Source organism: Microcaecilia unicolor, chromosome 8 (genome assembly GCF_901765095.1).
Source record: "Microcaecilia unicolor chromosome 8, aMicUni1.1, whole genome shotgun sequence".
Lineage (NCBI taxonomy): Eukaryota > Metazoa > Chordata > Amphibia > Gymnophiona > Siphonopidae > Microcaecilia > Microcaecilia unicolor.
The window spans coordinates 226,239,320-226,259,680 of NC_044038.1; the positions used below are offsets into that span (position 1 = coordinate 226,239,320).

Consider the following 20,361-nt stretch of genomic DNA (forward strand, 5'->3'; position numbering starts at 1 on the left):
GAAACGGTCCTTTGAAATTGCAGGTCTCACTGTTCGGGCGTCTGCATGCAGCTGTTATGCTGTTAGAGCCTGCCTAGCTTGGTTGCAACAGGCAGTGGCACAGCCCGGAGATGGAGTGGAGCCCTTCTTGGATGTGGCTCCGCGGATGGAGGTGGCCTTGTCCTTTCTGGCTGATGCCCTTTATGACCTTGTCAGAGCTTTGGCTAAACAAATGGCAGTAGCAGTGGCGGCTCGCCGTCATCTGTGGCTATGACACTGGGCAGCGGACATGGCCTCTAAGCAAAGGTTGGTGAAGTTGCCTTTTCAAGGACTTCTCCTATTTGGTGAGGAGTTGGAGAAAATTGTGAAAGGCTTGGGTGATCCAAAACCCCAGCGCTTGCCCGAAGATAGGCAGAGGCCTTCCTCTAAGGGCCAGGCGGTCCACTCCTCGTACAGACCTCGCTTCCGTGAAGCTAGAAGGTACCGCCCGGGGCGTTCGGCTGGGTTCACTTCACGTGCCCGTGGTCAGCAGAGGAACTCCTTTCGCTCGGACAAGCGTTCCGCAGCTGGTGGCTCAAGACCAGGAGTTCAGGGGTGACCCTCTCAATGATGGTGCGCCAGCCCTCTCCTCGATACCTGTCATCGGAGGACGACTTTCCCTCTTTGCCGAGGAGTGGGCCAATATTTCCTCAGATCAGTGGGTTCTGGACCTGATCGGAGATGGATACAGAATAGAATTCAACGCCCCAGTAAGAGACGTGTTTGTGGAGTCCCGATGCGGTTCTGCCGTCAAACGGGCGGCGGTGGAGGAGACTTTACAAGGTCTGATTCAGTTAGGGGCGGTGACCCCGGTGCCTCCCGCCGAGCAAGGCAGCGGCCGATACTCCATCTGCTTTGTGGTGCCGCGAAAAGGTGGGTCCTTTCGCCCTATTCTGGACTTAAAAGAAGTGAACAAGTCCCTGAGAGTGCGGCATTTCCACATAGAATCCCTGCGCTCCGTCATTGCGGCGGTTCAGCCAGGAGAGTTTCTCATGTCTCTAGACCTGAAAGAAGCTTACTTGCACATACCGATTTGGCCCCCGCACCAGAAGTTTCTGAGGTTTGCGGTGTTGGGAAAACATTTCCAGTTCAGGGCCTTGCCTTTTGGCCTCGCCACAGCTCTCCGAACCTTTTCGAAGGTAGTGGTGGTAGTAGCTGCTTTTCTCAGGCGAGAAGGTATCAGGGTTCACCCGTACCTAGATGACTGGCTCATCAGAGCAGACTCTGCACAAGAGAGCTTACAAGCTACAGCCAGAGTGGTCTCAGTACTGCAATCTCTAGGCTGGGTCGTCAATATGGCCAAAAGTCACCTGACCCCCTTCACAATCTCTAGAATTTTGGGGGGCCAGGTTCGACACAGTCTCGGGTTATGTGTTCCTACCCGAGCTAAGGCGGTGCAAGCTTCAGAATCAGGTCCGTCTGCTCCTGAGGATGCCCCGCCCGCGAGCTTGGGACATTGTCCAGCTGCTGGGATCGATGACAGCCACGATGGAAGTGGTCCCCTGGGCACCTGAGACCGCTACAGATGTAGCCTGGTGCAATCCCTCGTTCTCAGCCATTTGGATTACTGCAACTCACTATACGCAGGTTGCAAAAAGCAAATACTGAGAAAACTCCAAACAGCCCAGAATACAGCAGCCAGACTCATCTTAGGAAAACCAAAATATGAAAGTGCAAAACCCTTACGAGAGAAGCTACACTGGCTCCCACTTAAAGAACGCATTACTTTTAAAGTATGCACATTAGTCCACAAAATCATTCACGGAGAAGCCCCAGCCTACATGTCGGATTTAATAGACTTACCACCAAGAAACGCCAAAAGATCATCCCGAACTTTCCTCAACCTCCACTTCCCTAATTGCAAGGGCTTGAAATACAAAACACTGCACGCGTCAACTTTTTCCTACATGAGCACGCAGTACTGGAATTCATTGCCACGCAACCTGAAAACGATCCACGAGCAAAAAACCTTCCACAAACTACTGAAGACCCACCTCTTTGAGGAAATTTACGGAAAGAACCAAAACACATAAAACCGCACTCACTGATCAACAATGCATCACTACAGCCACTCTGAATTCCCATCCCCTACCTCACCTTCTCATCTCCCGTTCTTTCCTTCCAATGTCTCAATGATCTTTTCCATTGTTATATTCCTTGTTACAAGACTTGCCTCGCATAACGCTTCATAATGTAATCCATAACTGAGCTGTAACAAAATATACTTCCAGTTTTCATAACGTATTGTAAGCCACACTGAACCCGCAAAAAGGTGGGAAAATGTGGGGTACAAATGCAATAAATAAATAAATAAATACAGTATTCCCTACTCCAGAGGTGGTCTCCAATTTCTCAGGATTACCAATGCAGACTCTCTTGGCTCCCTGCGGCCCGACTCAGCATGGAGTGGTGGCTCTCGGACAGCATGCTGCGGTGAGGAATGCCGCTGACGCTCCCCATTTGGTGCCTAGTGGTAACGGATGCCAGCCTGAAGGGCTGGGGCGCACATTGCAAGGGGAAGCATGCCCAGGGTCTATGGACACCCGAGGAGTCGGAGTGGTCCATCAACCGCCTAGAGTTGAAAGCGGTGTTTCAAGCGCTTCTGGCTTTTCAAGTGACCCTGGAAGGATTGGCTGTCAGAGCGATGTCGGACAACATGACAACAGTGGCCTATATAAATCGACAAGGCGGAACAAGGTGCAGAGCACTAGCCGTGCAGGCCAAACTGATTTGCCACTGGGCCGAGCTGCATCTTCAGTGTCTGTCGGCAGTTCATATTGCAGGTCAGAGCAATGTGCAGGCCGATTATCTGAGCAGGCATCAGATCGATCCAGCAGAATGGAATCTGGCAGACGAAGTATTCCTGCAGATCTGTGCCAAATGGGGCAAGCCTGTGATGGATCTCATGGCGACAAGTTCCAATGCCAAAGTCCCGTGCTTCTTCAGCAGACGGAGAGATCCTCGCTCGGCGGGGTTGGATGCCTTGGCTCAACCCTGGCCTCCGGGTCTTCTTTATGTGTTTCCCCCATGGCCCTTGATAGGGCGCCTGCTCTTGCGGATTCGGCTGCACCCAGGAGAAGTGGCCCTCATCGCCCCGGATTGGCCAAGGAGACCTTGGTATGCAGACCTCTGACAGATGCTTCTGGAGGCTCCTCTGCCGTTACCTCTGGTACCGAACCTGTTGACTCAGGGTCCGGTAGCCATGGAGGACGCCTGCCGCTTTGGTCTTACGGCATGGCTATTGAGAGGGCGCAATTGAGGGATAAAGGTTATTCCAATAAAGTGATTACCACTCTCCTGCAAGCCCGCAAGCGGTCCACTTCCGTAGCTTATGCTAGGATTTGGTGCCTGTTTGAGTCTTGGTGTGCTTCCAGAGCCATTGCACCAATGCGGGCTCCTGTCTCGCCGATTCTGGACTTTTTGCAGGAAGGTGTACAAAAAGGCTTGGCCTATAATTCCCTGTGGGTGCAAGTGGCAGCGTTGGCCTCCCTTCGTGGTAAGGTGGGAGGCGTGTCTTTGGCTGCTCACCCAGATGTGGCACGGTTTCTTAGAGGGGTGCTTTGGCTCCGACCTCCCGTGCGAGCACCCTGTCCAGCTTGGAACCTGGGGCTAGTTTTGAAAGCCCTGCAGGCATCTCCTTTTGAGCCGCTTCGGCGAGTATCGGAGAAGGATTTGACACTGAAGGCCGTTTTTCTGGTGGCCATTACTTTGGCGAGACGGGTGTCAGAGCTCCAGGCGCTGTCCTGTAGAGACCCATTTCTGCAATTTTCAGAGTCCGGAGTCACGGTTCGGACCGTGGCTTCCTTTATGCCTAAGGTGGTTTCAGCGTTTCACCTAAACCAGCCTATTTTCTTGCCCTCTTTTTCAGAGGAAGAGTTTCCAGAATCTTTTGGGCAGCTGCACCTTTTGGATGTACGCAGGACTCTGCTGCAGTATCTGCGAGTTACTAACTCTTTCAGGACTTCTGATCATCTGTTTGTTTTACTATCAGGTTCTCGCAGAGGGTCTCCAGCGTCTAAGGCCACTATTGCCCGCTGGCTCAAAGAGTCTATCTTTTCAGCTTATCTGCTGGCCGGCCGGGTGCCGCCTGTAGCCTTTAAGGCGCATTCTACTAGAGCGATTTCTTCCTCGGGCTGAAACTGGAGCACTCTCTCTTCAAGAGATATGCAGTGCAGCAACATGGGCTTCTAAGCTCTCCTTTGCCAGACATTACAGGCTGGATGTGGCTGCCAGGAGGGATGCGCGTTTTGGAGCACAAGTGCTAGCGCGTGGTGTGGCTTGTTCCCACCCTATCTAGGGATTGCTTTGTTACATCCCATACGTAATGGCTTCATCTGCTTGATGACAAGGAAGGGAAAATTAGGTTCTTACCATGATAATTTTCTTTCCTTTAGTCATAGCAGATGAAGCCATGAGCCCTCCCTGTTTGATTGTCAGTATGCTGTAAATTGGTTGTTTTCAGGTTCTGTTCTAATTTCCTGAAGTTCCTTCCTTGGGAGAAAGTTGGAAAACAATGTTCAGGATTCATGTTCAGTTTAACTTTAGGAGGATGAGTTCATTCCCTCCAGTGTGTTGGGAGGATGTGTGATTCCCTTCAGGAGGTGCGTGTGTTCCCCTCCACTTCTACAATAAGGAGGATGGGTTTATTCCCTCCAGGAGGATGTGCATTCCCTCCTTTATGAGTTCATGCCCTTGTGATGGGCCATCGTTCGCTGTGAGGAAAACTCTTGTGATTCCCATTGCGGTTTGCCATACTGCTTTGGAAGCTTCAAATACTGAAGAGGCAGTGGAGCTAGCTGGCCAAGAGGGCACTGAGAAAGTTTGAGTGCTCTCTATCTCCCCTGCTGGTTGATGGACGTAACCCATACGTAATGGCTTCATCTGCTATGACTAAAGGAAAGAAAATTATCATGGTAAGAACCTAATTTTCCCTTATGAGTAAAACCTTAGGGACTCCCGTGACTGGGACCTGGGAACATTTTGTGTTGGATACACAGCCAGCTTTCTGTACACAGACTAAGGGAGCACGATTATGGTGTTGAAAGCTGTGTCTAGTGGCCCGAAAAAAAGCATTTTACAGAGGTGGATAACTCCAGAACCACCACCTTATTGGCAATGGAGGAACCAGATACATGTGTTGGCAACGTGGGAGGCAAGAGAGGCAAAGGGATCCCCAAAACGGAAGCAACATTTTACGCAGATTTGGAGCCCTTACATACAAAGATTAAGTCCTTGAGGGCGAAATCTGCTTCTTCACAGGTTAGAATAATATGCTCCTCATGGAGACTAAAGTATGACTTCTTATGATTCTCCCTGTTTTGTAGTAGGATCTAGGGGTGAGGGGGACTCACTCGGACTATCAGAATACAAGTCCAGGTGGGTAGAGGGAAGAAGGGGTTAGCAGATGGGAGGGAGGGGGTGGTAGATGGGAGCATACTACGATTTGTTGAGGGTGGGGGGGGCGGGGATAACACTGATTCAAAAATTTGATGACAGTCTATATACGTTTTATTTTCACGGAATACACTTTCTTATATGAATCTTTGTACACTTTGAATTGTCATCAATAAAAAATGTTGAAGTAGATGTTGATAGCTGAGGCCGGACATCTTGTTTGCTGAAATGATGTCTTCTTCTCCCCTCAGAGGCACGCATCACTGGGTCCCTGCTTCTCAGAGGCTCTTTGGGGGGCAAATCGTGGGGCAGGCCCTAGTTGCTGCTGCAAAGTCCGTCAGGGAAGATGTCCAGGCTCATTCTTTGCACTGCTACTTTGTTCGAGCAGGTAAGCCTGGCAGAAGGAACAAATGTACTTACTGATCTTTTTTATTTACCATTTTATACTTTGTAAAGTTCTGTTTGTCCAGTATTGTGTTTGCTTTGGCATAAGATATGGTCTGAACTTCCCTATTCCATGATGCATGCAACGCTGGTTAAGAAGTAACCGATGCCAAGATACCCACTGCTAGGGGATTTTGATCCATACACTAGTGCAGAGTTGTTTTTTTTTTTTTTTTTTTACAACATAAGAAAGTTGTTTTGCTCAGCCCCGTGTCACTTTCTACTTTGAAGCCTGTTAATGAACTGGACTGTTATTTATGTTTGATGCAGACAACAATATGGAGTGGAGGAGTGGCCTAGTGGTTAGGGTGGTGGACTTTGGTCCTGGGGAACTGAGGAACTGAGTTCGATTCCCACTTCAGGCACAGGCAGCTCCTTGTGACTCTTGGGCAAGTCACTTAACCCTCCATTGCCCCATGTAAGCCGCATTGAGCCTGCCATGAGTGGGAAAGCGCAGGGTACAAATGTAACAAAAATAAAATAGATACTATTGGAGATTCTACATGGAATGTTGCTACTATTGGAGATTCTACATGGAATGTTGCTATTCCACTAGCAACATTCCATGTAGAAGGCTGCGCAGACTCACAGAAGCAGAAGCCTGCGCTGCCACATTGGTGATCTGCAAGGGCCGACTTCTACATGGAATGTTGCTACTATTGGAGATTGTACATGGAATGTTGCTATTCCACTAGCAACATTCCATGTAGAAGGCTGCGCAGGCTTCTGTTTCTGTGAGTCTGACGTCCTGCACGTACGTGCAGGACGTCAGACTCACAGAAGCAGAAGCCTGCGCTGCCACATTGGTGATCTGCAAGGGCCGACTTCTACATGGAATGTTGCTACTATTGGAGATTCTACATGGAATGTTGCTATTCCACTAGCAATAGCAACATTCCATGTAGAAGGCTGCGCAGGCTTCTGTTTCTGTGAGTCTGACGTCCTGCACGTACGTGCAGGACATCAGACTCACAGAAGCAGAAGCCTGCGCAGCCTTCTACATGGAATGTTGCTAGTGGAATAGCAACATTCCATGTAGAATCTCAAATAGTAGGAACAGTGGAGGAGTGGCCTAGTGGTTAGGGTGGTGGACTTTGGTCCTGGGGAACTGAGGAACTGGGTTCGATTCCCACTTCAGGCACAGGCAGCTCCTTGTGAGTCTGGGCAAGTCACTTAACCCTGCATTGCCCCATGTAAGCCGGGGAAAGTGCGGGGTACAAATGTAACAAGAAAAATTTTTTTTTTATTTTTTGGAAAAACAAGCAAACATGCTGGCCACAACTGGCAAAATTTGCATGGGGGATCCTGTACATCCTGTTTACCAGCACATCTTCTATTGCAGGAAGGGCTGTGGAAGACAGGAGAGCTAGACTGAATCCTGAGATTGTTGATGACTTATTCATCCACAAATTAAAAAAATCATAACAGTGCTTTATAGGGCATATTTCCCCCCCACTGGGGCATACAGAACGGGTTGTATTTTGTACCGCTGGACATTTTAACAGGGAGGATTAGGATTCCTTGGGGTAGTAGAAGTCAGCTACTGTTGGGGTTGGAAGGGTGGGGGTGGGAGGGTCTATTATAGCTTCTCATTGTTATTATTGTTCTCTATTTGTAATTTATACACAACGGTTGCACAGCACATTGTTCCTTTTTATACTTTAATAACAAGATTTAAATATAAAATCATAAGTGCTTGAGGCTTCTGCAGATGAGAACAGAGCTCACAGGGATGGAATGGGGCAGGGAAGGAGACAGAACCCACGGGGACAGATTTTGTCCCCGTGTCATTCTTTAAGTAACATTCCTCCACTTACTGCACCCAGTGAGATCCAGCACCAGCCTGCAGGTCCTCGCACAAACAGCAGCAGCACACAGCATAGTGGGAAACTGGGAGTGGAGAAACTGGAACAAGAAGTCAAGCAGGTAGGGAGTTTGAACGGGAGGTTGTGGGGGTTTGGGGATAGTGAGGTTTTTGTGGAGGAAGGGTGCAAGAGCAAGGGATAGGTGTGGGCAAGGACTAGAGGAGATGAGACACAGAGGATGCAAGGCAGGAATGTGAGGGTCAGAAGGTTCAGCCAGGGGCAAATAAACAAAGGTAACAGACCCCTCAGCTTCACAACCCAATAATTCCACCTCGCCAACTCAGCAAAATCACAAATGGGTCCAAGCACAAGCTTGGTGTTGAGCTAGTCGCTTTTAAAGCAGGTCTAATTCACAACGTTTTTCTTTCCGGGACAAGGAAATTGTTTTGCAATCTATTATCGCAAAAAAAAAAAAAATGTACATCATATATCACTGCCCATCTCGCACCCATGACGCCTCCAAAATGCCCACTCTCAAAACATGTTTCTCTGGGTGAATATCGGACCTATACTTTTTGCTCACTTGGTTTAAACGTTTTTGTGTGAGAAGCATGTCCATCTGCACGTTGTACCATTTTTTTTTTACATGTTTTTTTTCATTTGTGTGCTCACCAAGCTTTTTCTTTATTATGTGAGTGCATTTGCTGTCTTTATTAATCTCCTATTTTCCTTACTTGGATCCTCTTTGTGTTCTTATTACAGTTATTAATGGAAAACTTGTTAAAGTTGTCTTTTTATTTTTTGTTACTTTTTACTCTTCTCTTCTATGAGTCAAATACGTTCTAGTTGAATTTTTTTTTTTTCTTTTACTGCATCTTCAGGCAGTCAAAATTTGGAATTCTTTGCTTCTGATAGTAAGACTAGAAAGATTTTGTAAATTACTACAGTCCTATTAATTTAGGAATTTCCTGAAGGTCTAGATTATTTTTGAATGTTAATATTACTATTATCAGGGATGTCTGTTCCCTTTCTTTTTATTAAAAGTTTTGTAATCTGCACTAAGGGGCCTTTTTATTTATTTATTTAATTAATTTATTTATTACATTTGTACCCCGTGTTTTCCCACACATACCAGGTTCAATGCGGCTTACATAATAAACAAATTACAAGTCTAGCAAGGAGAATATTGCAAACTATAGTAACCATAGAATAAAGGACTTAATAATATGTAATATGACCATGGAAGGGTGTTACAAGGATAGGATAAGTAAAAGGAAGAGGGAAAGGGAGGGGGTATGGTGTAAGGAAGAAGATGGTGAAGGAAAAGACAAGGGGGTAAGCATGAAGGCTATTGGGAGACATGGTTTAAGATATAAACAACATCAAAACAGGGTCATGAGCAGGGCCGGTCTTAGGCAGAGGCGACCAAGGCGACCGCATAGGGCCCCGCACCTAAGGGGGCCCCCACACGGCACGCCTAAGGGGGCCCCGCGCAGCGCCTCAACTCTGCCTCACTCGTGCCTCCGCTCCGACCTCCGCCGCTGCTCGCCTTAGTCGCCTGAGATGATCCCCATTCCCGCGGCTCGGCCACTCCGCTCCCGCCACCACCAGCGCGGCATCCACCCCCGGCTTGGGCCCGCTACTAATTGTAGTGGACTTGAACTGAATAATTTCTGGGGAGGGGAGGTTTCATGATAGCATTGTGCTTATTATTTCAATCAGTTTTTTTTGTACAAGTTTAGCTTTATTTGTCTTTATTTGAAATTTCATAAATAAAATAAATGTTCTAAAAATGGAATAATCTTATCAATGGGGTGGAGCTAGGGTGGGGGTGGGGCTAAGGTAGGCGGGGCTAGGATGGGGCCCCACCAAATTGGTCTGCATAGGGCCCCGCACTTGTTAAGACCGGCCCTGGTCATGAGGGCACGCTTATAAGGTTAATCCGGGACGTTTGGGTAAGCTTGTTTAAAGAGGTGAGTTTTCAACATTTTTCTACACGGAAGATAGTCATTCAGTGTTCGGATGGATCTTGGTAGAGCGTTCCAAAGCTGGCTGCCTAAGAAGGAGAAGCTGGACGCATAAGAGGTTTTATATTTAATTCCTTTGCAGCTGGGAAGGTGTAAATTGAGGTAAGTACTTGAAGACATTGATCTGTTTCTAATTGGGAGGTCAATCAGATTATTCATGTAGCTAGGGGATACTTAGTTTTACTAAGGTATGTTAATGGATTTAATGCACGCTAAATGCTAAGACACCCATTATATTCCTATCGGAAGTTTGTCTTCATGGCTGTCTTACAGAACAATGTTTCTTCCTTTAGAGTGGAGGAGTGGCCTAGTGGTTAGGGTGGTGGACTTTGGTCCTGAGGAACTGAGTTTGATTCCCACTTGTGACTCTGGGCAAGTCACTTAACCCTCCATTGCCCCATGTAAGCCGCATTGAGCCTGCCATGAGTGGGAAAGCGCAGGGTACAAATGTAACAAAAATCAAGTAGATACTATTGGAGATTCTACATGGAATTTTGTTACTATTGGAGATTGTACATGGAATGTTGCTATTCCACTAGCAACATTCCATGTAGAAGGCTGCGCAGGCTTCTGTTTCTGTGAGTCTGACGTCCTGCAGGACGTCAGACTCACAGAAGCAGAAGCCTGCGTGGCCTCATTGGTGAGCTGCAAGGGCCGACTTCTACATGGAATGTTGCTAGTGGAATAGCAACATTCCATGTAGAATCTCAAATAGTAGCAACAGTGGAGGAGTGGCCTAGTGGTTAGGGTGGTGGACTTTGGTCCTGGGGAACTGAGTTCGATTCCCGGCACAGGCAGCTCCTTGTGACTCTGGGCAAGTCACTTAACCCTCCATTGCCCCATGTAAGCCGCATTGAGCCTGCCATGAGTGGGAAAGCGCGGGGTACAAATGTAACTAAAACAAAAACCCCAATGTTTCTTCCTTTCCAGGTGATCCAAAGGTTCCAGTTCTTTATCAAGTTGATCGAACCCGAGATGGGAACAGTTTCTCAGTTCGCTCTGTGAAGGCCATTCAGTATGGACAACCCATCTTCATCTGCCAGGCTTCCTTCCAGAAGTCTCAGGCCAGCCCTCTAAAGCACCAGTTCCCGATGCCCTCGGTGCCACCACCAGAGCAGCTCCTCACCCATGAGCAACTTATTGAAAAGTATTTACGGTGAGAGCACTAGAAGAACCTGTGATCACTGTTCCCGCTAAGCTGAGTGGGAGTCTTCCAGCTGCATTGCTGCCAGTGGGTGGCGCTGTATATTTTCAATGGCTAAGGACAGGCAGGTTCCCTGGAATCCTGCAAAGGCTTGCCATGCCTCACTATGGAAAATATAATAGTGAAACAGGGCCCCCCACTGGCAGGACTGTAGGTGGAGGGAATAAGTGTCTATGATCTCCCATTTCTTCCCCTTCTCCTATAATCAACAGCTGCCGCAGTGGCGTAGCCAAGGGTGGGCTCGGGCCCATGCAGTAGCAGCACACCTATAATGTGGTTGGCAGAGATCCCAAAAGTCCCACCAGCCAAAAACTCCGAACAACTGTCCCTCCTGCATACCTTGTAAATAGCAGATCTTTGCCTGCAGCGAGCGGCAACTGATACATACTGTTCTCACCGGCCCCACAGTCTTCCCTCTGGTGTATTCCTGCCTATGCGGAAACAGGAAGTTGCATCAGAGGGAAGGCTGTGGGGCCAGAATGAGCAGTGCTGGTGAAAATCTGCTATTTAAAAGGTATGCGGGAGAGGGGGAGATGTTTGAGAGACCATATGGCATGCAGGCGAGAGACAAGGAGGAGTTCTTCTGCCTACCCATTTTGGGCTCAGGTCCACCCAAATTTGGGTGTCTGGCTACGCCCCTGAGCTGCTGTAATCCACACTGTAACCAGATCTCTAATAGGTTATGATTGAGAATGGCGGGGACATTGACTGCTGAAAAATCCAAAGTCAAGGAATAATTTTTTAAAATTCTGATTTCTTTTACAAGGGATCCCAATTTGGTGGAAAAGTACCGTCAGGGTCTTACCAAAATGCTTGCTCGAGAAGTTCCAATTGAGATCAAACCGGTTAACCCTCCAGATGTGTTTCATCAGGAGCCCCAGGAATCCAGACAGCTCTTCTGGGTCCGGGCCCGAGGTTACATTGGTAAATTCCTTTATATAGGCTATGACTCTCTTTCTATAAAATGCTGATACCATTCTTCCTACAGCCAGGACCTTTGCCAGTTTGGGATCTAGTGAACAGTTACAGGGTAAAGGCAGGTAAGCAGTACTTTTTTGGGTGGCAGTTCAGTGCTTTAGTTCCGGCTGACACCAAATGTGCTCTTTAGCAGGTTAACTTCGCATTTTGGAAAGTCATACATTTTTACATTTGATAGTATTTTTACTATTTTTTTTGAAACAGAGTGAAAATATTTAAGCTTTTAAATATATGTGACTTTTTTTTCTAAGAGATTTGTTTTTATAGGCAAAGGCTGGAAAAGTATTTTTTAAATTTTAAAAAATAATAAAGCCTGTAGATTGCCACATGCTTCCTATAAGAATTTTCATTTTGCAATAAAATAATTGAAAATGTTATTTTCTGAAGCCTCACATCAGTGGTGTAGCCACGGGGGGGGGGGGGGGGGGGGGGGGGGCTGGGGGGGCCCGGGCCCCTTCTGCTTTAATGGCTGCAGGGAATGGCGAGTCCCGCCTGTGCTGTCCGAGCAGCACTTAAGCGCGCTTCGGCTGCCGATGCTGGTTCTCTCGCGCAATCTCAGCTCAGCGACTGAACTGAGCATGTGCGGGAGTGCCAGCATCAGCGGCTGAAGTGTGTCGCTGACTTGAGCACTGCTTTGTAGCACAGGTGGGACTCGTGCAGGGACATCTTTGGCTGGCAGGGCTTGGCATCCCCGCCAGCAAAGGTATATTTTAATGTGGGGGGGGGGGATGAAGGAATACCTGGCCCCCTCAGCCCACCTTTGGGACCCCCCCCCCTAAAAGTGGATTTCTGGCTACCCCCTTGCCTCAGGTATTGCTGAGGGGAAGCTCAGGGTTGACATCCTAGCTGGAATGTGTAAAGAACTGTGCGATCCCAAGAGAGAATGTGATCCTCCTACCCGTGATACAGAGATGTTCTGCGTTGGTTTTTCCAGGTCCGAGTGACATGAAGTTACACTGCTGTGTTGCTGCCTATATATCAGATTACGCCTTCTTGGGGACAGCCCTGCTGCCACATCTCAAGTATTCCATTCGGTTCATGGTTTCCCTCGATCATTCCATGTGGTTCCATTCATCGTTCCGCTCAGACGACTGGATGTTGTATGAGTGTGAAAGCCCCTGGGCAGGTGAGTGCCTCACTGGCGCTGGGTTATGCAGGGCATCGACACCGGCAACGTTGTGGTAATGGGCTAGAAAAGCTAGCAGCGGACTGGGCATGTGGTCTGCTTGGGATTAAGAAACTTACACTACATGCTAGTCATGTTGAGTTAACACAGTGTACGCTGCAGAATTGGAAGGGCAGTTTTTCTATTACCCAAATTGGAAGAAAGGCCACACCTATTTTGCAACAGTTGTCAAAAAGGGGATGAATGCGTGCACAGATCTTCTCTTTGAAAATTTCCAGACGGGACAAAGCACATGCAGGGACCCTTTTACTTAACCTTAGCATGTGCTAAACGCTAGGAAGCCCATAGGTATAATATGGGCTTCTTAACATCTATCAATGACTAAACTTACTGCTATACTGCATGGTCGGATGCTTTCTTTCCATAAAACCTGGGATTCTTATTCTCAGTTGAGCCCCCAATCAATTATGTCTTCTCTTTAGCAGATAGGGCTCTCAGGGGAAAGCTACTACAGAGCTTAGTACTGAGGAGCTGCATTCACTCTGCAGCTCCTCAGTACCTCTCCACTCTCATCTCTCCCTACATTCCTCCCTGGGAACTCCGTTCACTGGGTAAATCTCTCTTATCTGCACCCTTCTCCTCCACAGCTAACTCCAGACTCTGTTCCTTTTATCTTGCTCCACCATATGCCTAGAATAGACTTCCAGAGCCGGTACGTCAAGCTCCATCTCTGGCTGTCTTCAAATCTCAGCTAAAAGCCCTCCTTTTTGATGCTGCTTTTAACTCCTAACCCTTATTCACTTGTTCAGAACCCTTATTTTATCATCCTCACTTTAATATTCCCTTATCTCTTGTTTGTCCTGTTTGTCCTAATTAGATTGTAAGCTGTGTCGAGCGGGGACTGTCTCTTCATGTTCAAGTGTACAGCGCTGCGTAGTCTAGTAGCGCTATAGAAATAAGTAGCTGATTGCTTTTGGATTGATGTATGGAAAACCTGGACCTAGCTGTGTTTGGGTGGGTGGTTTACAAAGGGGGTGGATTAGAGTGGGTTTTTGTTGTGGATTTCTTCTGTACAATGCGATGTTTGCACAAACTGAATATTCTTGTTATTTTTCCTAAACATATAAAAAATAAAATGGGCTTCTTGGCTAAGCTTTATTAAAAGGGCCCCACAGTAACTTAACACTCTTCCCGCCCCTTCCCCCCCGGGTAGATGTTTGCTGGAAAACCGTGTGAAGGTTTTAAAACGCCAGCTGTGTGCAGACTTTCCTGCTGTAACATAGTAACATAGTAGATGACGGCAGAAAAAGACCTGCACGGTCCATCCAGTCTGCCCAACAAGATAACTCATATTTGCTGCTTTTTGTGTATACCCTACTTTGATTTGCACCTGTGCTCTTCAGGGCACAGACTGTATAGGTCTGCCCAGCACTATCCCTGCCTCCCACCACCAGCTCTGGCACAGACCGTATAAGTCTGCTCAGCACTATCCCTGCCTCCCAACCACCAGTCCCGCCTCCCACCACCGGCTCTGGCACAGACCGTACAAGTCTGTCCAGCACTATCCCCGCCTCCCAACCACCAGCCCCGCCTCCCGATCCTGACTAAGCTCCTGAGGATCCATTCCTTCGGCACAGGATTCCTTTATGCTTATCCCACGCATGTTTGAATTCCGTTACCGTTTTCATTTCCACCACCTCCCGCGGGAGGGCATTCCAAGCATCCACTACTCTCTCCGTGAAAAAAATACTTCCTGACATTTTTCTTGAGTCTGCCCCCCTTCAATCTGTGACCTAAGCAAGCCCTTCAGGAATGTCATTCAAAATATTGTGGTTAAGTTGTACCATGCTCCTAACTTTGATCCTAGAACCCTGCTACTGAAGTCAACCAGCATTGTTTCTGATTTTCATTCCATATCGAGTTCACTGTGTTGTTTCTTTCACCATAGAGCACTTAAAGTGGGCAGCCGTGGCATACTGACCTAGATCTTATGACCCTCTTTTGACTGTCCCTTCCCTTAGATGTGACTGGAGATGATTTTGCTCCCTCCCTTTGGAATTTAGGTGAAGGTTCTTCTTTCCCGAGTATAAAGCAAGTCCCAAATTCTTTTTCTTGATGGAGGCGTGACTAGATCGAATCCTGGCAGTAAGCCCAGGTCAGTGGCGTTCCTAGGCTGGCTGACACCCGGGGGTGGATCGCCGATGCGCCCCCCCCCCCCCCCGGGTGCATTTTTACCTGCTGGGGGAGTGCCGCGTGCCTGTCGGCTCCGAGTCTGCTCGTTCCCTGCTGCTCCCTCTGCCCCGGAACAGGAAGTAACCTGTTCCGCGCAGAGGGAGCAGCAGGGAGGGAACGAGCGGACTCGACCAACAGGCGCGTGGCGCCCCCCCCCCCCCCCTTGGTACGCCACTGGCCCAGGTCGCTGCTCTCTCTGCTTCTGTCTTCCAGAGTTATCTTGCTTCCTCTTGCCTTCTTACTTTCTTCTTCTTCTTCCTGCTTTTTTTGTGACTTGCTTTGATGTACATTTTTCAAGAGGCAGTGAAGTAAGAAGTAACTATAACTTTAGTTTAATGGGGAACGAGGCACAGACACTTAGTTCCATCAAGGGAGGGAACTTTTTCAGACAGCCGATTAACATAGGTAAAATGCTTTGAAACTTAGGTCGCTGCTCTCTCTGCTTCTGTCTTCCAGAGTTATCTTGCTTCCTCTTGCCTTCTTACTTTCTTCTTCTTCTTCCTGCTTTTTTTGTGACTTGCTTTGATGTACATTTTTCAAGAGGCAGTGAAGTAAGAAGTAACTATAACTTTAGTTTAATGGGGAACGAGGCACAGACACTTAGTTCCATCAAGGGAGGGAACTTTTTCAGACAGCCGATTAACATAGGTAAAATGCTTTGAAACTTAGGTCGCTGCTCTCTCTGCTTCTGTCTTCCAGAGTTATCTTGCTTCCTCTTGCCTTCTTACTTTCTTCTTCTTCTTCCTGCTTTTTTTGTGACTTGCTTTGATGTACATTTTTCAAGAGGCAGTGAAGTAAGAAGTAACTATAACTTTAGTTTAATGGGGAACGAGGCACAGACACTTAGTTCCATCAAGGGAGGGAACTTTTTCAGACAGCCGATTAACATAGGTAAAATGCTTTGAAACTTAGGTCGCTGCTCTCTCTGCTTCTGTCTTCCAGAGTTATCTTGCTTCCTCTTGCCTTCTTACTTTCTTCTTCTTCTTCCTGCTTTTTTTGTGACTTGCTTTGATGTACATTTTTCAAGAGGCAGTGAAGTAAGAAGTAACTATAACTTTAGTTTAATGGGGAACGAGGCACAGACACTTAGTTCCATCAAGGGAGGGAACTTTTTCAGACAGCCGATTAACATAGGTAAAATGCTTTGAAACTTAGGTCGCTGCTCTCTCTGCTTCTGTCTTCCAGAGTTATCTTGCTTCCTCTTGCCTTCTTACTTTCTTCTTCTTCTTCCTGCTTTTTTTGTGACTTGCTTTGATGTACATTTTTCAAGAGGCAGTGAAGTAAGAAGTAACTATAACTTTAGTTTAATGGGGAACGAGGCACAGACACTTAGTTCCATCAAGGGAGGGAACTTTTTCAGACAGCCGATTAACATAGGTAAAATGCTTTGAAACTTAGGTCGCTGCTCTCTCTGCTTCTGTCTTCCAGAGTTATCTTGCTTCCTCTTGCCTTCTTACTTTCTTCTTCTTCTTCCTGCTTTTTTTGTGACTTGCTTTGATGTACATTTTTCAAGAGGCAGTGAAGTAAGAAGTAACTATAACTTTAGTTTAATGGGGAACGAGGCACAGACACTTAGTTCCATCAAGGGAGGGAACTTTTTCAGACAGCCGATTAACATAGGTAAAATGCTTTGAAACTTAGGTCGCTGCTCTCTCTGCTTCTGTCTTCCAGAGTTATCTTGCTTCCTCTTGCCTTCTTACTTTCTTCTTCTTCTTCCTGCTTTTTTTGTGACTTGCTTTGATGTACATTTTTCAAGAGGCAGTGAAGTAAGAAGTAACTATAACTTTAGTTTAATGGGGAACGAGGCACAGACACTTAGTTCCATCAAGGGAGGGAACTTTTTCAGACAGCCGATTAACATAGGTAAAATGCTTTGAAACTTAGGTCGCTGCTCTCTCTGCTTCTGTCTTCCAGAGTTATCTTGCTTCCTCTTGCCTTCTTACTTTCTTCTTCTTCTTCCTGCTTTTTTTGTGACTTGCTTTGATGTACATTTTTCAAGAGGCAGTGAAGTAAGAAGTAACTATAACTTTAGTTTAATGGGGAACGAGGCACAGACACTTAGTTCCATCAAGGGAGGGAACTTTTTCAGACAGCCGATTAACATAGGTAAAATGCTTTGAAACTTAGGTCGCTGCTCTCTCTGCTTCTGTCATCCAGAGTTATCTTGCTTCCTCTTGCCTTCTTACTTTCTTCTTCTTCTTCCTGCTTTTTTTGTGACTTGCTTTGATGTACATTTTTCAAGAGGCAGTGAAGTAAGAAGTAACTATAACTTTAGTTTAATGGGGAACGAGGCACAGACACTTAGTTCCATCAAGGGAGGGAACTTTTTCAGACAGCCGATTAACATAGGTAAAATGCTTTGAAACTTAAGTCGCTGCTCTCTCTGCTTCTGTCTTCCAGAGTTATCTTGCTTCCTCTTGCCTTCTTACTTTCTTCTTCTTCTTCCTGCTTTTTTTGTGACTTGCTTTGATGTACATTTTTCAAGAGGCAGTGAAGTAAGAAGTAACTATAACTTTAGTTTAATGGGGAACGAGGCACAGACACTTAGTTCCATCAAGGGAGGGAACTTTTTCAGACAGCCGATTAACATAGGTAAAATGCTTTGAAACTTAGGTCGCTGCTCTCTCTGCTTCTGTCTTCCAGAGTTATCTTGCTTCTTCTTGCCTTCTTACTTTCTTCTTCTTCTTCCTGCTTTTTTTGTGACTTGCTTTGATGTACATTTTTCAAGAGGCAGTGAAGTAAGAAGTAACTATAACTTTAGTTTAATGGGGAACGAGGCACAGACACTTAGTTCCATCAAGGGAGGGAACTTTTTCAGACAGCCGATTAACATAGGTAAAATGCTTTGAAACTTAGGTCGCTGCTCTCTCTGCTTCTGTCTTCTAGAGTTATCTTGCTTCCTCTTGCCTTCTTACTTTCTTCTTCTTCTTCCTGCTTTTTTTGTGACTTGCTTTGATGTACATTTTTCAAGAGGCAGTGAAGTAAGAAGTAACTATAACTTTAGTTTAATGGGGAACGAGGCACAGACACTTAGTTCCATCAAGGGAGGGAACTTTTTCAGACAGCCGATTAACATAGGTAAAATGCTTTGAAACTTGCCCACCTGCAACTAAAACCTTAGCCATGGAAGTATATATTTTTTTCGCAGTAGTGGAAGAATCCCTGGATGTAAGTGTGGTGAGGTGAACAGTTTCTGGAATGAAAAACTTGAGTTTCACTCTTTGGTTTTTACAGGTGACTGCCGGGGGCTGGTACATGGACGCCTGTGGCGCAGGGATGGGGTCCTTGCTGTCAGCTGTGCACAAGAGGGGGTGCTGCGGGTGAAAGAGAATCATCTCCAAAGCAAAATGTAGTCGGAAGACGGGAGTCGCAAGATTGTGGCGTGGCATGGAAAGTCCAGCGCTGCTGCCCTCTGCCCTTGGGGGAGATAACTTGAAGGCTTGGCCCAGTGCAATAGAACAGCTGCTCACCCACAGGAAAGCACTTTGAATTCCTTCCCACAAAAGTGGCAGAGCCTTTGCTACACTTAAGAGTCTATTTTATTCACCTTGAGTAGAAAGAAACTGAAAATGTAAAATCTTACAGTAATATATTGAAACAAATGTATAAATGAAGTTAATTGTGGCTGAAGGCTTAATTTAGACAAAAGATAAGGTTCCTGGAGAAAACCATCCCCCTGAATCCTTGAAAATACATTCATTTCCTTTGTGAGGAAAAAGGTCCAACTACAAGGACTGATATCTACATATTTAGAAATAAAACGGTGGGGGGGGGGGGGGGGGGGAGGTGAGTCTTTTACTAAAGTTCCCTATGTTTTGCCAAAACTTAAAACCCGCTAAGTGCAAAGGCTGTGTGCTCATCGATGGAGGGAACCCAGCATGTCCTCAGCAATTACCGCACTGAAAACTGCATTAGTGCATGTAAATTAGTGGCCTAGTGGTTAGGGTGGTGGACTTTGGTCCTGGGGAACTGAGGAACTGAGTTTGATTCCCACGTCAGGCACAGGCAGCTCCTTGTGACTCTGGGCAAGTCACTTAACCCTCCATTGCCCCATGTAAGCCGCATTGAGCCTGCCATGAGTGGGAAAGCGCAGGGTACAAATGTAACAAAAATAAAATAGATACTATTGGAGATTCTACATGGAATGTTGCTACTATTGGAGATTCTACGTGCAGGACGTCAGACTCACAAAAGCAGAAGCCTGCGCGGCCACATTGGTGATCTGCAAGACTTCTACATGGAATGTTGCTAGTGAAATAGCAACATTCCATGTAGAATCTCAAATAGTAGCAACAGTGGAGGAGTGGCCTAGTGGTTAGGGTGGTGGACTTTGGTCCTGGGGAACTAAGGAACTGAGTTTGATTCCCACGTCAGGCACAGGCAGCTCCTTGTGACTCTGGGCAAGTCACTTAACCCTCCATTGCCCCATGTAAGCCGCATTGAGCCTGCCATGAGTGGGAAAGCGCGGGGTACAAATGTAACAAAAATAAAATAGATACTATTGGAGATTCTACATGGAATGTTGCTACTATTGGAGATTCTACATGGAATGTTGCTATTCCACTAGCAACATTCCATGTAGAAGGCCGCGCAGGCTTCTGTTTCTGTGAGTCTGACGTCCTGCAGGACGTCAGACTCACAGAAGCAGAAGCCTGCGCGGCCACATTGGTGATCTGCAAGGGCCGATGTTGCTAGTGGAATAGCAACATTCCATGTAGAATCTCAAATAGTAGCAACAGTGGAGGAGTGGCCTAGTGGTTAGGGTGGTGGACTTTGGTCCTGAGGAACTGAGTTCAATTCCCACTTCAGGAACAGGCAGCTCCTTGTGACTCTGGGCAAGTCACTTAACCCTCCATTGCCCCGTGTAAGCCGCATTGAGCCTGCCATGAGTGGGAAAGCGTGGGGTACAAATGTAACAAAACAAAACAAAAATCTGGTTGTAATTAATGCGAATCCACTTAGCGTCTTCGAGTCAGGAAGGGCTAAGTGCTGCAGTAACTGCAGAAGTGATGGCGCTCTGCCAGTCCATGGCGTTAACATGGAAATTTAGCACGCAATAACTGTCATGCCACTGTGGGAACAGGTGCTGTTTCTGCAGTACTAGTTAACGTGCTAATTTATGCATTAAATGCT

General features: G+C 46.8%; 1 protein-coding gene across 1 annotated transcript in view; it reads left to right on the forward strand.

Annotated features, from left to right (window-relative positions):
* Nucleotides 1-18,994, forward strand: part of ACOT8 (acyl-CoA thioesterase 8) — a 40,336-nt gene extending 21,342 nt beyond the window's left edge. The window contains exons 2-6 of the mRNA XM_030213618.1: nucleotides 5,664-5,800; nucleotides 10,619-10,844; nucleotides 11,659-11,816; nucleotides 12,805-12,996; nucleotides 18,463-18,994. Of these exons, the coding sequence (XP_030069478.1) occupies nucleotides 5,664-5,800; nucleotides 10,619-10,844; nucleotides 11,659-11,816; nucleotides 12,805-12,996; nucleotides 18,463-18,581 (832 nt within the window). The 3' untranslated portion in view covers nucleotides 18,582-18,994. The remainder of the gene's footprint in view (nucleotides 1-5,663; nucleotides 5,801-10,618; nucleotides 10,845-11,658; nucleotides 11,817-12,804; nucleotides 12,997-18,462) is intronic.
* Nucleotides 18,995-20,361: the final 1,367 nt, after the last annotated feature.